The 20,350-nt window shown below is 44.2% G+C and overlaps 1 protein-coding gene across 1 annotated transcript in view; it reads right to left on the reverse strand.

Annotated features, from left to right (window-relative positions):
• Nucleotides 1-20,350, reverse strand: part of LOC132407258 (collagen alpha-1(V) chain-like) — a 202,960-nt gene that overhangs the window by 81,813 nt on the left and 100,797 nt on the right. The window contains exons 25-31 of the mRNA XM_059993518.1: nt 18,770-18,823; nt 14,764-14,817; nt 13,990-14,034; nt 10,548-10,592; nt 8,756-8,863; nt 3,341-3,394; nt 2,675-2,728 (exon numbers count right to left, since the gene is read on the reverse strand). Coding sequence (XP_059849501.1) covers nt 2,675-2,728; nt 3,341-3,394; nt 8,756-8,863; nt 10,548-10,592; nt 13,990-14,034; nt 14,764-14,817; nt 18,770-18,823 — 414 coding nt within the window. The remainder of the gene's footprint in view (nt 1-2,674; nt 2,729-3,340; nt 3,395-8,755; nt 8,864-10,547; nt 10,593-13,989; nt 14,035-14,763; nt 14,818-18,769; nt 18,824-20,350) is intronic.

The raw sequence follows: 20,350 nt of genomic DNA on the forward strand, positions 1-20,350 counted from the left end.
ACATTTTAATTCCACGTCTCATTCCCATTCTGTTATGTCTATCAATGGCCTCCTCTACTGTCAAGATGAAGCCACACTTAGGTTGGAGGAACACCTTATATTCCGTCTGGGTTGATTTCTCTAACTTCTGTTAATGCCCCTCCTCCCCTTCTTACCCCAACCCTTATTTATTCACTTAATCCCCCCTCCTTTTTTTTCCTCTCTCTGCCCCTCTCACAATCACTCCTTGCCTGCTCTCCATCTCCCTCTGGTGCTCCCCTCCCCCATTCTTTCTCCCTAGGCCTCCCGTCCCATGATTCCTTCCCTTGTCCAGCTCTGTATTCCTTTTGCCAATCACCTTTCCAGCTCTTAGCTTCAACCCAACCCCTCCGGTCTTCTCCTATCATTTCAGATTTCCCCCTCCACCTCCTACTTTCAAATCTCCTATTATCTTTTCTTTCGGTTAGTCCTGAAGAAGGGTCTCGGCCCGAAACATCGACAATGCTTCTTCCTATAGATGCTGCCTGGCCTGTTGCGTTCCACCAGCATTTTGTGTGTGTTGCCAGTATACAACCTCTCACACTCACGGTCACTGAGCTCCTGCCTTAGGTCAGAGGCAAGGTATAGTATGGAGGCTCCAACGAGAACTGAAAGAGGCTGCAGAGGGTTGTGGATTCATCCAGGACCATCACGGGTACAGACCTCCCCATCATCAAAAGGAATCATCCATCAGTAAGGACCCTCACCACCAGGGACATGCCCTCTTCTCATTACTAGCCTCAGGGAGGAGGTACAGGAGTCTGAAGAGCCACACTCAGAGATTCGGGAACAGCTTTCTCCACTCTGCCATCAGATTTCTGAACGGCCCATGAACCTGTGAATGCGACTTCATTACTGATTTTTGCATGATTTATTTATCTATGTAACTTATCGTACTTTTAGTGTCTTATACTGTAACAACAAACTTCATGAAATGCAGTATGTCAGTGACAATAAACTTGATCCTGGATATGATTTAATATTTTTGATATTGCTATCAAGTTTGCTGATCTTATAAGCTGCTACTGTATTTGAAGGAAGCCCATTCCCAAACCCTGCTGAGGGGGGTCAGCTCAGTAAACGGAATGCTATTCACTTCTTACAGCTGACTGTTTCAGATTTCCATTTCCAACTCACTGCCAACAGACGTATCATTGTAAATACTGAACTGGGAGACAGCCTCTCAAGCACAAAAGCAGAAAGCAAAACAACGTTCCCAGGTTTACTGAAACTTCATTAACTGAAGCAAGGAATGTTCTCTCTCTGCTGAGGGTGCCTGACCTGCTGGGTATTTCTAGCACTTTGTGTCTGACAAAACATTCCAGCATTGGCTTCAGGATGGTAACAACTCTCAGTAACATAGTACACACACAAAAACAAACTTCACTTACTCTCAATTCAACAGATAAGTCGTTCATTTTATATCCTGCATGACAGTCAATGGCCAAGAACAGCCATAACAAGTGACAATATTGTCTACAAAGATGTGAGAGATTTCCTATTGACACTCAAAGAAAGGATGGAAAGAATTAGCATTTTTAAACTCGTCCATGGCTATTTGTTCACAAGGGGGGAGGTAGTGAGCTGAAATCAATCCTACAGAATTGTGACCAAACATTTTAATTCCAATTCCCATTCCCGTTCCAACCTGTCGGTCCGTGGCCTCATCTTGTGCCAAAATGAGGCCATTCACAGGGTAAAGGAGCAACACCTTATATTCTGTCTGCGTAGCCTCCAAGCTGACGGCATGGATATTAATTTCTCCTTCCAGTATACAAATTCCACTCCCCCAACTGACCTTTTACCTCTTCTTACCTGCCCATTACTTCCCCCTGAGTCCCCTTCTCTTCTCCTCTCCTATTAGATTCCTTCTTCTCCAGCCCTTGACCTTTCCCACCAACCTGGCTTCAACAATCACCTTCCAGCCAGCCTCCTTCTCCTGTCCCCCCACCTTTTTATTCCAGCATCTTCCCTCTTCCTCCTCAGTCCGGAAGAAAGGTCTCGGCCTGGAATGCTGGCTATCTACTCACTTCCACAGATGCTGCCTGACCTGCTAAATTCCTCCAGCTTTTTGTGTGTGTTGCTTTGGACTGCCAGCGCCTGCAGACTTCCTCGTGTTCAGTCCTACAGGGATGTTCTGGCATTTTGACCGAGTAGTGAGGGAAGATATTGTACGGCTTGGAGCAGTTTGCTAAGATGGTGGAGTTCCCCTGGACTCGCTGGCCTTGCCCTTCCCATTTGTGGTGGTCACAGGCTAACAGGATCAGCTGAAGCAACATTAGTAAGTTGTAGGTGTCGTTTCCTACAATGAAGGGAATGAATTGCCTGCAAGAAAATGTATCTCAGGGTTGTACGTATACATGTACATTGATAATAAATTTAGTTTGAATTCGAAAGTTGTTCAAACTTCAATGCAGGTCAACGTAGAGTATTCCATCAGAACTTTGGTGCTGTAGAGATGCTTTAGGGAGATGGTTAGATCAGCAGCCTCTGAGTACTATTTTATCTGTAACATTTAGATTAAAATTTAAGCCAACATTGACAGGATATTCAGTGATGGTAAAACACAAGCAAAAAACGCATGTACAGTAATTCATGAACTGCCATCTCTCTGTCCATTTGCAATGGGAAATAATCAAACCGGAAGTCATATTACCTGCTCACCATCCAGCCCTGCTATACCAACACCTCCCAATGGACCAGTTTCACCCTACAGGGAAAGAAAAGCGTTTGCAACTTGAATAACTGGTCATTCTAAAATGGGTGTGCTCTCTGCAAATCGCTGAAAGCTGCAGCTCTGTAGAACTGAACAGCCCACACCTGCTACATAACAACACTCTTCCAGAGATGTTTGTGTCCATCATTTTCATAGAGTCATAAAGCACAGGCCCTTCAGCCCATCTAGTCCATGCCAAACTGTTATTCTGCCTCGTCCCATTGACCCACACTTGGATCTTAGCCTTCCATACCTCTCCAATCCATGTTCTTATCCAAACTCCTGTAAAATATTGCAATTGAACCTGTATCCACCACTTTCACTGGTAGCTCACAAGATTATCCTTAGGTTCCCCATAAACATTTCACCTTTCACCCTTAACCTACAATATGACCTCTGGTTCTCATCTGACCCAACAATGGCTTTAGAACTTCAGTGGAAACTGCCTACTTGCAGTTACCCTATCTACACCCCTCAAATCTCCCTTCTTTATTCTACACTCCAGGGAATAAAGTCCTGACGTATTCAACTTTTCCCTATAACTCAGGCCCTCAAGTCCTGGCAAAATCCTTGTAAATTGTAAATTGTAAATTGCCAACACTTTACCTTTTCTCCCTTCTGTCCAGAGAGTCCCTCAGGTCCAGTGGCTCCTTCTCTTCCCTAAAAAATCCCAAGGCACAGTTAATGGAGATTACCTGCCAATGAATTTAGCACTTTAAGATAAGGGTAAGGGCATTGGAAAGCTGGGATAAAACATACACTGTGTCACAAAACAACCTAAAAGTAAATGATAACAAATCTGATACTGACTTCTGAGCTGACGACGAGTTTTCTCTTTTCCCCTGTCTGAGAAAGGGTCTTTGACCTGCAAAGTTAACCACGTGTCTCTCTCCACAGATGTTGTCTGACCTGATGAGTGCTTTCAGCATTTTCAGTTTTTATTAATTTCATAGCACCTTCATTTTTAATTAACCACACAGTCAATGGCTCCCTCTGTGCTTTCATGGATAATAGAAAGCCAGTTCTTCTCCTACCTATGGTTTGACACAACCATCTCCTCTTGTGTTGGAGTGAAATACAACAATGGCTTTACAAAATCTCAGAGAATAAATCAAAACTAAGGAGTTATGAGTTTTGGTCACCGCAGAGTTTCCCCATACCGAGATGGTTTAGTGGCCGATACACACTCTCATGCTTTAGCAAAGTTTTATCCTGAGCAGTATTAATAGATGCATTGCTAAAAGTGAGCAGAAGCTCGATAGCACTGTCACCTATTACGCTGACGTCTCAGCGGTATTTCCAGCGAAGCACTGCAGAGATGTTCCAGTACTGGCTGCATTTGAACATGGAGTACAGCAGCAGTTAGACGCTGTGGAGTCAGAAACAAAGTCCCAGTGTATGCATCCCTGGGTGAGCACAGCTCCAGACGCAGATCTGTGTCCACACAGTCCCAGCTACTGTGACCCATTCACTTCAAAAGGGCAGCTGCTCTTCAACAGAAAGATGTTCATCTGGAAGCCTCCTATTCATGACTCTTCAGACTTACATTTTAATTAACTTAACGGTCATTTACTGTGCTTTAAATTATATTATTTACCTTAGTAACATCCGGAAATTAATTAAATAAATTGCTACTGTTTTCCGAGCAGATGATACGGAGAAGTGTTGAACTGGTGGAGGGGGAGTTTTGATGCTTTTAGGCAGGAACTAGGGAGTGTAAATTGGGAAGAGAAGTATTGAGGGAAATGCACAGTGGAAATGTGGTGGTGGTTTAGGGAGCACATGCACGGGGTTTCTTGCTGGTTTGTTCCACTGAGGCAGGGAATGGATGGTGCTGTGAAGGAACCATGGTTTACAGGAGATGTGCAACATCCAGTGAAAACGAAGAAGGAAGAATACTTAGGGTTTAGGAAGCAAGCATCAGACAGAGCTCCTGAGAGTTATAAGGATGCAAGACGGATCTTATGAAGGTACTTAGGGGTGACTTGATAGAAATGTATTAAATGCTAAGAGTCCTACTGAAGGGTTTTGGCCAGAAACGCTAACTGTACATTTTTTCCATAGATCTTGCCTGGCCTGCTGAGTTCCTCCAGCATTTTGTGTGTATTACATCAACAGAGTGGACAGCCTCTCTCTCAGGGCGGCAATGGCAAATGCGAGAGGGCATAATTTTAAGGTGATTGGTGGAGACATATGCGGGGAGTATCAGAGGTATGTTTCCAACACAGAGAATGGCAGGAGAGTGGAATGTACTGCAGGGGTGATGGTAGAGACAGATACATTAGGGAAATTTAAGGAACTCTTAAATAAGCACAAGTATGAAAGAAAAGTGGAAGGGAAACATATTGTTTTATGTTCTGTGTATCCAAACATATGACGTATCTCAGAGGGGAGGAGACCTCTGTCAGTGGTCAGAGTTGTGCTGGGGAGGCCGGGTGACATTCACTGCCCAGTCATTGATTTGGTTGGTGGACTTCTGTGGATTCCAGGAAAGTGGGACTTGCACTGGCACAGCAGGATAGTACCTCTATGGGGAGAGTACAGGTGCTGGGATACATCTCCCCGAGCACAATCCAGCCCATTACATTAATAAACCACAAAGAGAAAGTTTCTCAAAATCTGTGTGTCCTCAGTGATTCCAGATCATGTCCTTGGCCTCTGTGTTAATGGTGCCTCGCCAACAATGGTTACAGTAAATAATCTGAGCAAAATTCATCACTGGGTATCTGAACGTTAGACAAGTAATCTGACCATGTAAGAGTCTATGAAGATTTAAGTGAGCATTGTTTGGTGTACCAGCACAAGTTGTGCGGTTGTGTTTTCAGGTGACGTTCCGGGGGGGTGGTGGAGGTCAGGCAGATCAGGGAAGGGGTGGTACTTCTGGTATGTCCTTTGGGGAACAGAGATATTTTGGTGCAGATGATTGTTGTGAATAGGTATGGATGGAACCAGTATGGTCCTACTCAGATGTCCAAAAACAAAGAGTTAATGCAGGAAGATGTAAAGCACATCAGAGTGGAGAGTGAGAGAGTGAAGAGAGTGGGAGAGAGAGTGGGAGAGTGAGAGGGAGAGGGAGAGGGAGAGGGAGGGAGAGAGAGGGAGAGAGAGAGAGAGAGAGAGAGAGAGAGAGAGAGAGAGAGAGAGAGGGGGAGAGAGGGAGGGAGAGAGAGAGAGGGAGGGAGGGAGAGAGAGAGGGAGGGAGGGAGAGAGAGAGGGAGGGAGAGAGGGAGAGAGGGAGAGAGGGAGAGAGGGAGAGAGGGAGAGAGGGAGAGAGGGAGAGAGGGAGAGAGAGAGAGAGAGAGAGAGAGAGAGAGAGAGAGAGAGAGAGAGAGAGAGAGAGAGAGAGAATGAATAATTCCTTCTCCTGGAGTTCCATCCATGGGATACTGGTAGTGGCCAACAATTATTTCAGTCGGGTAGCAGTTGCAGAGATCAGATTGTAAAGATGAATAAGAGGACATCCTGATAGAACAGAGATGAGGAGGAATTTTTGTTTAGCCAGAGGAATTTATTGTCACAGGCTATAGAGGCCAAGCAATGGGTACATTTAAAGCAAGTGTTGAGAGGTTCTTGATTAGTAAGAGCACCAAAGTTTACAGGGAGAAAGCAGGACAACGAGGTTGAGAGAAAAATAAATCAGTCACGATTGAATGGTGGAGCAGACTTGATGGGCAGAATGGCCTCCCATGTCTATGGCCACTGGTTTATAAGTATGCTTTTGATTCCCTTTTCCTTTCAGGATTCCTATAAGAAGAACTCTGGGAAAGGTCGGCGTAAGTCTGGCCGATAAATATATATTCAAGGTCCCCGAGGAACAGTGGCACCTTGGAAGCCGGGGGGAGGTAGCTGGCAAGGATTGAGCGATCAAGGGGAAGGGATGATCGCAGCACAGTTGTAACAGTGGAAGTGCTCAAAAAGCAGAATGGGCCGTCAACATCAGCGAATGCAAGGACCAGGAGGGAAGTTCGTTGGTTTCATGTAAATAAGGTTGTGTGAGCAGAGAATGGGTCGTGGTCAGGATGAGCCTCCTATAGGTACAAGGAGAGAGGGTAAAGAAAGATGTCACCTGAAGGGTGGAGCTGAGGGAAGATTTGAACTTTGAACAATAGGGCTAGGGGAGCAGCAGAGACAAATGAGTGCAGAAAGAATAAGAATTAATATAATTTGCATTAAAAACGTATTGTAATTCCCATGACTAACAAGGTTATGAAAAGAACGGGAAGAGGTTTTCCTAAACAGAAGTAAACCAGGTAAAGATTTTGAATAACTTTTTCTTGAAAGCAAAGGTCTTCTGTAATTTCACGTGTGAAAAACTCTTATATCATACTTTAATACAGTGAGAAAACAGAGGAGGAGGAGCTTAGGAGAGACAATAGCACCTAACAGTGACTCCTTTGCTTGCATCTTTGGAAACAGCTCTTATTTCCATCTTTAATATCTCTATTTTTCCCTTTCAGGGTTCCTTTGAAGACCCTGACCAGGAGTTACATGCTGACTTCAGTTCTTTGCGGGAATGGGACCCACTCTCGGGGTTTCCCAACTGTCTGTTATTCAATATGCCAAGGATGCAGCCTAGGAGATCAGCTCGCCTTTGGAGTTCTGGGATTCCGAGGCTCCGGAGGCAGGCAGACCGAAGGAATTTGCTGTGTTATGGGAGATGGAAGCTGGCTGTGTGCCCGGAGACCTGAGTTCTTTGGGCACAGAGCTCCAAAGAAGCGACACAGTGGACTTTTAGCATCGTAAATCAATGAGTTATTTGTTATGTCTCCCCTCTCGCTGTGAAACGGTGACACCTCTTTTTCCCTTAGAGAGAGAGAGAGCCTGTGGTATGTCGAATACTGGGTGATCGAGTAGTCTTTGGGGTACTGCAAATCTGAATCTTTATTGATGCTTTGCTGCATGCTTGATTGCTTGGTGGGGGGGTACCATTGCTTTATTTGCTGGTGGGGAGGGGGGAATCATTGCTTTGCAGTTGCTTACATGTGGTGGGGGGGGGGAGCTGGGGAGCACTTTAGGGTTCTAACATTTAGCTGTCATTCATTCTTTGGGCACTCGGTTTTCCTGGATGGTTGGACAGAAAAAGTATTTCAGGATGCGTAGTGTATAGAAATAGAACAGCTTACATTTCAAGGCCGTACGCCTGGGAAAAGTGGCAGCGGAAGGCAAGGAAGAACACGTTAGGTCTTTGTTCTTTGGAGCGTAGAAGGTTGAGGGGGACTCGATAGAGGTATTTAAAATTATGAGGGGGATAGATCAAGTTGACGTGGATAGGCTTTTTCCAGTGAGAGTAGGGGAGATTCAAACATGAGTTGAGAGTTAAGGGGCAGAAGTTTAGGGGTAACACGAGGGGGAACTTCTTTACTCAGAGAGTGTTAGCTGTGTGGAATGAGCTTCCGGTAGAAGTGGTAGAGGCAGGTTTGATTTTGTCATTTAAAAAAAAATGGATAGGCATATGGACAGGAAAGGAATGGAGGGTTATGGGCTGAGTGGAGGCAAGTGGGACCAAGTGAGAGTAAGCGTTCGGCACAGACGAGAAGGGCGGAGATGGCCTGTTTCTGTGCTGTAATTGTTATATGGTCATATGGTTATATAAGAAAATATATGGACACTGTGAAGGAACTAACAGATCTAAGTGTGTGAGATATCGTTGACGCTGCGAGGTGTTGTTCGATGTGGAAAGCCTTGATCTCCCAAGTGTGTAATGCTCAAGGCACATGAAGAGAGAGATATTGTATACATTTCTTTGACATTAAATGCACCTTTGAAACTGTTGAAAACAGTTCTTCTTGGGAAGAACTGTTCTTGGGAAACAGGTACTTCTTGGGAAAGAAAAAAAAAAGTCATAATTCATTGGCATATTTCTATCGGGGCCAATGATAGGAATAATTAAAATATTACTGCATGGTTTGCGTGACCTTTACTGAGGCCCACTTGCAATGAAGTGATTGTAAGCATTTCTCATTTGCATTACAATTTTTCTGATGACAGGAAAGAACGGCAATTCTTAATTAGAACACATACTTTATATCCAGGGGGCCCAATGATCCCTGTTGCTCCAGGTGGTCCTTGATCTCCTGGGGGCCCCAGCTTGCCTATGACACCATAGGTACCAGTGTTTCCCGGCGGACCCTGAGAAGAAGACACATTACCCGTTGGAGGGATTTGGAGTCAATTGACTGACAACTCATAAACAGTAAATAAAATCGGTAAAAATAAGGAATTTACTGTGCTCCCAGTTTGTGGAAGGCTGGAACTTGCTGTTTATTCCTCATAGCTCTGATGCTATGGGAGCGCACGATTTCACAGGGCTGATAAGTGTTGGTAATACTGACATGGAGCCAGAACCACACAAGGCAAACTGGGTTGGAACAATAGCTTTCCACATTGATATGACTGTTTCGTGGCTTTACTGATACCACTGTAACTCCAGATGTTATAACAGAACTGAATGTATGAATTCATGACTCATAAACCATAAATAAAATCAGCAAAAATAAGGAATTCACTGTGCTCCCAGCTTGTGGAATTTGTTGGGATTTTAACCCTTTTTTTAGGCATCTATTAGTCTCAAGAGACCATGGATTTGCGTCTTGGACGGTTTCCAGGGCGCAGGCCTGGGCAGGGTTGTATGGGAGACCGGCAGTTGCCCAAGCTGCAAGTCTCCCCTCTCCACGCCACTGATGTCATCCAAGAGAAGGGCATTGGGACCCAAGCAGTTTGGCACCAGTGTCATTGCAGAGCAATGGGTTGTTAAGTGCCTTGTTCAAGGACACAGCACACTGCCTTAGCTGAGGCTCGAACTGGTGACCTTCAGATCACTAGACCAGCACCTTAACCACTTAACCAACACATTTTAACCTATATCATCTGCATTACTGGTGCAGATCTCCATCTCCATGCTGAGGATGCTTGCAACGTGTCACAGGATCCTGAATACCCACACTCAACACTTTAGGAAGTGCTTCTACCCCCTTACCATCAGATTCCTGAATGGTCCACAAACCTATAAAATAGCACTATTCTTCTTTTGAACTATTTCTTTACATTGCAACTTATAGTCACTTTTATGCCCTGCATTGTACAGCTGCCACAAAACAACAAATTTCCGCTAAGGACATTGAATATAAAACTTGAGACGTTCTATTGAGACTTTACCAAACACCTGTTGTGTTTTGTGAACAGTTCTAGTCACCACACATGAAAGTATGTGGATGCACTGAAGAGAGTGCAGAGGAGACTCACTCGGGTGTTCAGGACTTTAGATATGGGGAGAGATTGAATATGCTGGACTAGATTTCCCTGGAGCGAAAGAAGCTGAGGACTGACTTGATTGAGGTATATCAATCCAGATGAAGGGTCTCGACCCGGAAGTAGACTGGTTATCCATTTCCATAGATGCTGCCTGGCCTGCTGAGTTCCTCCAGCATTTTGTGTGTGTTGCTTTGGATTTCCGGTATCTGCAGACTTTCTCGTGTTTAGGGGGCATAAAGGGTCAGAAACTTGGATAGGTTTAAGGTGGGAGGAGGGAATTTTAAAGGATCAGTTGACATCCAGATCATGCTACAGAGGAGGTAGTGAAATCAGGTACAATCATTATGCTTAAGTTTAGGATATGATACTATTTTGGCCAAGGAGATTAATGCAGTTGGGCAAAGCTGTCAGCATAGATGAGGTGAGCTGAAGGGTTAGTTTCTGTTCTATATAACTCTGATTAAATCTATATAACTAAAAAACACATCCTTCATGTGAATTACCAACAGAACTCAATTAAAAAATACCACATTCATTGTGGTTTTACATCTGAAAGACTTACAGGAAAACCATTAAACCCCTTGGGGCCTGGATCACCTCTTCTGCCCTGGAAATGCAAATTAAAGGAATTATAAAAAACACTTATATTCCAGAAACAGAAAATCAATAACCCATTTCAAATCAACTTTGGACCTGCTTTTCTATGATGTAAGTTAAACGGGTTTCTCAACAGCAGGGGTGGAGGTGTATGCCTCATGATCAATACCTCTTCATGCACAAATATGTCAATGATATCCCAATTCTGCTCACCAGACCTGGAATATCTCACAATGAAGTGTTGTCCATTTTACCTGCTGTGAGGGAATTCAGCTATCTTTCTGGTCGTGGTGTACATTCCACCTCAGGCCAATGTCAAACAGATTCTGGATGATCTGAGCAATGGGATCTACCTGCATGGTACAGCATACCCTGATGCCTTCTCCACTGTTTTGGGAGATTTTAACCAGGCCAGCTTGAAAAAGTCACTAAATAATTATCATCAGAGGAAACAACACACCAGAAACACTGTTACACTAAGATCAGAAGTGCTTACCGTGCTGTTCCACGCCCACACTTTGGGAAGTCTGATCACCTGGCTGTACTTCTACTCCCAGAGAACAGGCAGAGACTGAAGACTGCAGCACCAGCAGTGAGGACCAAGAAGGTTTGGACAAGGGAAGCACAGGAGCGCCTACTGGACTGCTTTGAATCGGTGGACTGGACTGTATTCAGGGATTAATCTTTGAATCTGGATGAGTATGCTGCAGTTGTTACTGACTTCATTAAAACCTGTGTGGATGAGTGTGTGCCTACAAAGACTTGCTGTACATCCTCAAACCAAAAGCCATGGATGAACCTGGAGGTTCATCGTCTGTTGAGCGCTAGGTCTGTGGCATTCGATTCTGGTGACCCAGGTCAGTACTAGAAAACCGGGATAACTTGCAGAAGGCTATATCGAGAGTGAAGAATTAATTCTGAGTGAGGTTGGAGGTGACATTGGATGTAAGTCAACTCTGGCAGGGTTTGCATGTCATTACTTCCTACAAAGTGAAACCCAATAGTATGAATGGCAGCGATGCTTCACTACCATATGAGCTCAATGTCTTTTATGCCCGCTTTGAAAGGGAGAATATAACTAGAGCTGTGAAGATCCCTGCTGCACCTGCTGACCCTCTGATATCTGTCTCAGAGGCCAACATCAGGGTGTCTATAAGGAGGGTGAACCCTCGCAAAGTGGCAGGCCATGATGGAGTACTTGGTAAGGCTCTGAAAACTTGTGCCACTCAACTGGCATGTGTATTCAAAGACAATTTCAATCTCTCACTGCTATGGTCAGAAGTTGACACCTGCCCAAGAAGAGTAATGTGAGCTGCCTTAACGACTATCATCCAGTAGCACTCACATCTATTGTGAAGAAAAGCTTCAAGAGGTTAGTCATGACTAGAATCAACTCCTGTCTCAGTAAGGGCCTGGACCCACTGCAATTTGCCTATCACCACCATAGGTCTACAGCAGACACAATCAATGGCTCTTCATGTGGCCTTAGACCACTTGGACATCGCAAACACCAATATCAGGATGCTGTTCATTGACTATAGCTCAGCATTTAATACCATCATTCCCACAGACCTGATTGAGAAGGTACAGAACCTTGGCCTTTTAACCTCCCTCTGCAATTGGATCCTCAACTTCCTAACCGGAAGACCACAATCTGTACAGATTGATAACAACATCTCTTCCTCACTGATGATTAACACAGGTGCACCTCAGGGGTGTGTGCTTACTTAGCCCACTGCTCTATTCTCTCTAAACCCATGGCTGCATGGCTAGAGATAGCTTAAATGCCATCTATAAATTTGCTGACGATACAACCATTGTTGGTGGATTCTCAGATGGAGATGAGCGGGTGTACAGGAGCGAGGTATACTGGCTAGTTGACTTGTGTTGCAGCAAAAACCTGACACTCAATGTCAGTAAGACAAGAGTTGATAGTGGACCTCAGAATGGGTAAGACAAGAGAACATGAACTAATCCTCATAGAGGGATCAGAAGTGTTGAGAGTTAGAAATTTCAAGTTCCTGGGTGTCAAGATCTCTGAGGATCTGACCTGGTCCCAACATATCGATGCAGTTATAAAGAAGTCAAGGAGCTTGAGGAGATTTAGTTTGTCACCTAAAACTCTCAAAAACTTCTACAGATGTACCGTGGAGAGTGTTCTGACAGGCTGCATTGCCATCTAGTATGGGGACAGTGGGGGGGGGGGGGGGGTGGTGGCTTCTGCACAAGATCAAAGTAAGTTGCAGAAAGTTGTAAAATTAGTCAGCTCCATCTTGGGTAGCTTTCATAGTATCCAAGACACCTTCAAGGAGCAGTGCCTCAGAAAGGCAGCGTCAACTATTAAGGAACCTCATTACCCGTGGCATGCCCTTTTCTCACTGTTACCATCAGGTAGGAGGTACAGAAGCCTGAAGGCACACACTCAGAGATTCAGGAACAGCTTCTTCCCCTCTGCCATCTGATTCCTAAATGGACATTGAACCTGTGAACACTACCTCACTTTTTCTTTTCTGTTTTTGCACTATTTTTAATGTAACTACTTAATATACATTACATATTTACTGTAATTGTTTTATTTATTTATTTTCTATATTTATTATGTATTGCATTGTACTGCTGCCACTGTTAACAAATTTCATGATCGTAAACCTGATTCTGATATTTTATGAACAGCTTCTTTCGCTTGCTATCAGATTTCTGAACGTTCTATGAACCCAAGAACACTATCTCACTATTCATTTTTCATACAATTTGTTTGTTTAGATAGAGATCGAAAGATAGATACATATTTTATTGATCTCAAAGGAAATTACAGTGTGACAGGAGCATTGCAAGTGCACAGATATACAAATATTAGAAGAGAAGGTGAAAGAATAAATATAAGTTACCACAAGCAGTCTAACAGGAGGGGGTCATCACTTCCCCGGCTCATTCTGGAGCCTAATGTCCGAGGGTGAAAATGAGCGCATGTAGCACTCTTTGGAGCAGCCCAGTTCATTTATTTATATCAATTTTAATGTCTTGCACTGTACAGCTGCCGCAAAACAATACATTTCATGACACGTGTAAGCGCTAATAAGCCAGAATTCTGATGTAGGGTTTTGTCAAGTCCTCCCCAAAATCCCTGCTGCTCATTGAAGTCTAAGGAGGAAAACGTTCAGCCTTTCAATCACAAATGAGCAGAGGAGCAGTTGAACTCAGCTGAAGAAAGCACAACTTAAATAACCTGGAGCTGCCATCAAGCCCCCTGCAATCAAATGTTTAAATTACTAGGGTAACTCAGACAGATTTATTCATTCAGCTGAAGTAGGAGATGCATACCACATTTCCCTACAACAACATGAAAAATATGCATTTTACCTTGTGAAAACCAAAGATCATCATAATTCCAATAAACACCTACTTACTGGTGACCCAGGCGCTCCTCTCTCACCAGGTTTGCCCTGTGGACCCTGTAAAATAGTTCAACTGGAGAATTAGTTTTAAGACGTTTTACCTCCTTAGGCTGTTCATGTGACAAGAAAGGGGGCGGGCGAAGGGCATTATGGTAGCACAGTCATTAGCGCCATGTTTTACAGTTCCCGCTGCTGGCTGTAAGGAATTTGTACGTTCTCCCCGTGACTACATGTTCTCCTCTACGTGCTTGGGTTTTCTCCCACATTCCGAAAGATGTACAGGTTAGGGTTAGTAAGTTGTGGGCTTGCAATATTGGTGCCACTTGCCCCAGCAGATCCATGGCGATTGATGCAAACAACATATTTCACTTATGTTTCCATGTTTTGATGTACATGTGACAAATAAAGCTAATATTTCCTCAGCTTCTACTGCATTTGCATGGAAAAGCCTGACCTTTCCAACTTGATTGTTCTCTCCTTCCTTTTCGGGAGAACACCAAGTCTGTGCTTACTTCCTGAGAGACCGAGACACGTGCAACGTTCTGGGCTCCTGACTAACTGTGCCTCAATGCAGGAAATGCTTTACTGTATTGTGCCATGCTTCAGGAGCAGGCCACCAGAAACACTGCCTCGTACACACACGGCACAGTAGTGAGTTAAACTTATAAATGCACACAAGCAGCATGTGTGATTGGGGGGAAAATGAAAGAACAGATGATTTTGCTAAGGTGATCATCTCAGTAAGTTTTTCTGACAGTAACACTCCTGCATTAATGTCAGACTCACCTTTGGACCTTGTTTCCCCTTTGGTCCCAAGAACCCCCTTTTTCCTTGTTGTCCCTAAAATTATAATTAACAAACAGAAACAATAATATTATGATGTATTGCTAAACAGTTATATAAATACAAACACCCATGTCAGGATGCTGTTCATTGACTATAGCTCAGCATGGAACACCATCATTCCGACAGTCCTGATTGAGAAGTTGCAGGACCTGGGCGTCTGTACCTCTCTCTGCAATTGGATCCTCGACTTCCTAACCCGAAGACCACAATATGTGCAGACTGATGATAGTATCTCCTCCTCACTGCCGATCAACACTGGTGCACCTCAGGGGTGTGTGCTTAGCCCACTGCTCTACGTTCTCTATACCCATGACTGTGTGGCTTCAAGGAGCGGTGTCTCAGAAAGGCAGCATCTATTATTAAGGACCTCCAGCACCCAGGGCATGCCCTCTTCTCACTGATACCATCAGGTAGGAGGTACAGAACCCTGAAGGCACACTGATGCACCATCAATAACTCTCCGAGATGTGAGGCAAGAAAAAGGCTTTTATTGACTGGAAGAAAGAACAAGCAGCAATTGACCACCATGCTACGTCCTGGAGACTAAGGGCAGGGCTCAGGCTCCAATCACCTTTATACCGGGGTCTGTGGGAGGAGCCACAGTCAGTGGGAGGAGCCACAGGAGCAGTCAGTGGGGGCGGGGGGGGGCGTGTCCAGACAGTTATATGTCGTTCACCACACACACACTCAGCAACTCAGGAACAGCTTCTTCCCCTCTGCCCTCTGATTCCTAAATGGGCATTGAACACTACCTCACTTTTTAAATATATATTATTACTGTTTTCTGCACAATTTTTAATCTATTCAATATATGCATACTATAACTGATTTATTATTATTATTGTTATTATTACTTTATTTATTTTCTTCTTCTCTATTATGTATTACATTGAACTGCTGCTAAGTTAACAAATCTCACGTCACATGCCAGTGATAATAAACCTGATTCTGATTCTGAATACAAACACCAAATAATGTCAGACACCAGGCTTCTTTTTACTCCACAAACACAAAGAAACTTGAGTGTCCTCATTCTCTGGTGCCCACAGTACACTGACATTAAACAAACAGAAAGTACTGAATCCACTCAGTAGGTCAGGGGGCATCTGAGATGAGAGAGACTATTCCTCATTAGCAGTTTGAGATTTGGTGTGTCACCGGGCACTCTTGCAAAATTCTACAGAAGCAGAAAGGAGAGGATTCTGATTGGTTGCATTACTACCTGGTATGGAGGGTTCAATGTGCAGGGTTGAAAGAGGCTACAGAAGGCTGTAGACTCAGGCAGCTCCATCTGTTATGCCCTCTTCTCAGTTAGGGACCCACACTCGACATTTTAGGAAGAGCTTCTTCCACTTTGCCATCAGATTTCTATGAACCCATGAACACTACCTAATTATTCTTCTTTTGCATTACTTACGTATCTAGCTTTTGTAACTTGGAGTAATGTTTACGTCTTGTGCTGCACCGCTGCTGCAGAACAACAGATCTCCTGACACGTTTCGGCGATAGTAAACCCAATTGTGATTCCAATAATCCACAAACATAGTTTAACTGAAATTGAACTTCTTTTTCCCTTGTTAAAATGTAGAACAGCTAACAAGTGACACAGCCTCAAGTAATAATTATGTTGAATAAAGAACCATATTCACTCATCCATTCTGCTGAAATAACTATACAGAAACAGCACAGTACATCATTTCAGAGGCTGTTGAATCCCAAAGTACATTTGGAACTTGCAACAATACACTAAATTTGAATTTCAGCAACAACTATGCACCAGCTTTCATCAGATGCATGAAATACAAACCTGATGCAAGCATTCATATCAAACACAATGCCCTTCGCTTTTCCAGATCCGTAAGGAGCAACAGCTTTGCACTTGAAATGCATTGTCACCATAGAAAAACAGAATTTCAGATATCACTTGAGACGACTGGCTGCTACACAATGAGGTCAGAGGTCATGGAATGAAATATTGAGCATATAAGTGTTGTACGTAGATGAATATTGATAAATTGGTTTACTATCGTCACGTGAAGCAAGGTACAGTGAAAACTTTGTATTTCACATAAATTGCCACCCACATAAATAATTTTGTTACATCAGTGCACTGAGATAATGCAAGGGAAAACAATAACAGAATGGAGAACAAAGAGCAGGGCAAGCAGATAATAAAGTGCAGGGCCATAATGGAGAGATTGTTTGGTCAAGAATCCATTCGTATTGTACTAGGATGCCTATGTAGATGCCAGTGTGACAGAGATAATGTATCTTTATTGCCAGCGCTTTAACTGTTCTGATAGGGAGTAGGCAGTACTGCACATTGTCCAATTGCAGACTTCAAGGATTTTCTTTCATCCACATTGCCTCCACCTACCACCCTGCCCTCAAATTCACCTGGTCCATTTCCGACACCTCCCTTTCCTTTCTCGATCTCACTGTCTCTAAGTCTGAGACAGCTCATCCACCGATGTCCGTTACAAACCAACGGACTCTCATAGCTACCTGGACTGCACGTTGTCCCACCCTGCTACTTGTAAAGATGCCGTACCCTTCTCTCAATTCCTCTGTCTCCACCACATCTGCTCTCAGGCTGAGGCTTTTCATTCCAGAATGAAGGAGGTGTCCTCCTTTTTCAAAGAAAGGGGCTTCCCTTCCTCCACCATCAACACTACCCTCAACTGCATCTCATCCATTTCACACACTTCTGCTCTTACCCCATCCTCCCACCCACCCTACCAGGGGTAGGGTTCCTCTTCTCCTCACCTACCATCCCACCAGTCTCTGCATCCAGCACATAATTTTCTAAAACTTGCGCCACCTCCAAATGGATTACACCACCAAGCCCATTTCCCCCCGTCCCCTCACTTTCTGCTTTCTGCAGGGATCACTCCCTATGTGACTCCCTTGTCCATTCATCCCTCCCCACTGATCTCCTTCCTGGCAATTATCCTTGCAAGCAGAACAAGTGCTACACCTGCCCCTACACCTCCTCCCTCACTACCATTCAGGGTCCCAAACAGTCCTTCCAGGTGAGGCGACACTTCACCTGTGAGTCTGTTGGGGTCATTTACTGTATTCAGTGCTCCCAGTGTGGCCTCCTGTACATCGGCGAGACCCGTGTAGACTGGGAGACCACTTCGCCGAGCATCTATGCTCCATCTGTCAGAACTAACGGGATCTGCCAGTGGCCACTCATTTTAATTCCACTTCCCATTCCAATTCCAATATGTCCATCCACAGTCATGATGAGGCCACACTTAGGTCAGAGGAACAACACCTTATGTTCTGTTTGGGTAGCCTCCAACTTGACAGCATGAACATCGATTTCTCAAATTTCCGGTAATACCTCCCCCCACCCCCCTCACAATTCCCTATCCCCTTTTCCCTCTCTCACCTTATCTCCTTGCCCATCCATCGCCTCCCTCTGGTCCTCTGCTTTTTTCTTTCTTCCATGGCCTTCTGTCTTTTTCACCAACCAACTTCCCTGATCATTATTTCATCTCCACCTCTAGGTTTTACCTATCACCTGCTGTTTCTCTTTCTCCCCTCCCCCCCCCCCACCTTTCAAATCAACTCCTCAGCTTTTTCACTCCAGTCCATCCAAGGGGTTTCAGCCCAAAATGTCAACTTTACTTATTTCCACAGATGCTGAATGGCCTGCTGAGCTCCTCCAGCATTTTGTGTGCGATGGTTCGTTTGAAGGCCCTTGGTTGTTCAGGAGTAGACTGCCACCACAGGTGTATGTCTCAGCCCACTGAGGGTGCAATGGAGAAAGAATCAGGAAGAACTATAAAGGTGAAAACAGAAACATCGTGGCCAAAGGTCAGCAGCACAAACAACTGTTGTGACATTCTCAGTTACACGTCGGAAGGTGGATAGTTAGAACAGCAATGGAAGTGGGTGTAAGAGTCAGGTGTCCATGTAAACAGAAAAGCTACGATACCTTCGCTCCTCTTGATCCTGGCCTTCCTCGTTCTCCCCAAGGACCTGGAAAACCCTGCAGAGAGCAGACAGACCTTCAATCCCACATTTCAAATGTAGTCCTGCCTTTTAAAGAAGCTACAAAGTGGTAATAACATTTAATGACAACAAACAGAGGTATAACCAGCGATTATATTAAAATTTACAATTATGTGTACAGGTCAGGATTAAAAGTAAAATCCCATTGGAATCTGTTACAGAAAATACTGAACAGACCGGTTTATGGCGCAAACATCCTGAAATAGCAAGGTAAATCTCCGTCTATTAACATTTATTTCAGAAATGGCTTACAGCTGGCCGTGAAAATGTTGTATTGCCTATACACAATATGTGAAAGAAATGTGAGTTACCCCACTACTTACACACAAACTTGGCAACTAATCCATAATCGTTGGGCTATCCAGAAATGTTTTGACTGACCATAGCTATTTAAGATTTACAGGCAGTGACTGAGAAAAGAAAATCTGCCATAAAACCCATTTCTTCCATTGACAATATCCATCTCTCCGATCATGGAGCCTGCTTCTCAAATTGAATTTCATGAGAGGCATCTCTGCACAAAAGCTCCCGAGTTTCTAGAGAGCAAAGTCCAGATTATGTAACAACCCTCACATTGAGTATTACATGGCTTATATAAATGAGTGTACTCCATCTCAGTCTGTTGTCATGCAAGTAATCACACCTTGAACACTACACAGATGTCTTACAAACTTCTTTGGCAACTTTCAATTGTTGGGGAGGTGGAGAAGGGAAAAAAGGTGATTTGGGGTGTGGGTTCATTCTGTCAGCTACTAACCTTGCTGAAGGCTTCCTGCCCAGTTCTTACACACAATAACTAATTCACTGAATATTCATCAATTAATGGCCCTAAGGTAATTTCTAATATCAAAATGCTCTTTACAATTGACACCTCTTCTAATGATGTAACATGATGTCATCAGATTGGTACATGAGGTAGAGACGACATAATGGGAAGTGAACTAACCCATTATCAGCCTCAGCAATGGGGGCCAACACTCCAGTGCATTAATGTCCTTGGAGACACTGGGTTCAAGATTAGCCCTTGGCATCTGGCTGGAACCATATGCTCCAGTGGATGGTGAGCAGCACATTGGTGCAGCTAATTGTCACAGTGTCACAGCTCCAGTGGCCAACGAGGATTGATGGAGGAGATGTTGGGAGAATAAAGTGTGGGGTTGGTGCACAGTGGCTACCTGATGGTCAGTACACACTAAATGCTAGAGAGAACTCAGCAGGCCCAGCAGCATCAATAAACTGTCGACTTTTCAGGATGAGACCCCAGAAAAGAAAGGGGCCAAAGACAGAATCAGCCGACTTCCTCTCCAGTCCTGATGAAGGGTCTCAGCCCAAAAAGTTGACTGTTTATTTTCCCCCATTGATCCATTGATGTTGCCTGACCTGCTGAGTTCCCCCAGGAGGGAGAGAGGAAGAGAGGGAGAGAGAAGGAGAGAGAGAAGGAGAGAGAGAGAGAGAAGGAGAGAGAGAGAGAGAAGGAGAGAGAGAAGGAGAGAGAGAGAGAAGG

This window comes from Hypanus sabinus, chromosome 18 (genome assembly GCF_030144855.1).
Source record: "Hypanus sabinus isolate sHypSab1 chromosome 18, sHypSab1.hap1, whole genome shotgun sequence".
Lineage (NCBI taxonomy): Eukaryota > Metazoa > Chordata > Chondrichthyes > Myliobatiformes > Dasyatidae > Hypanus > Hypanus sabinus.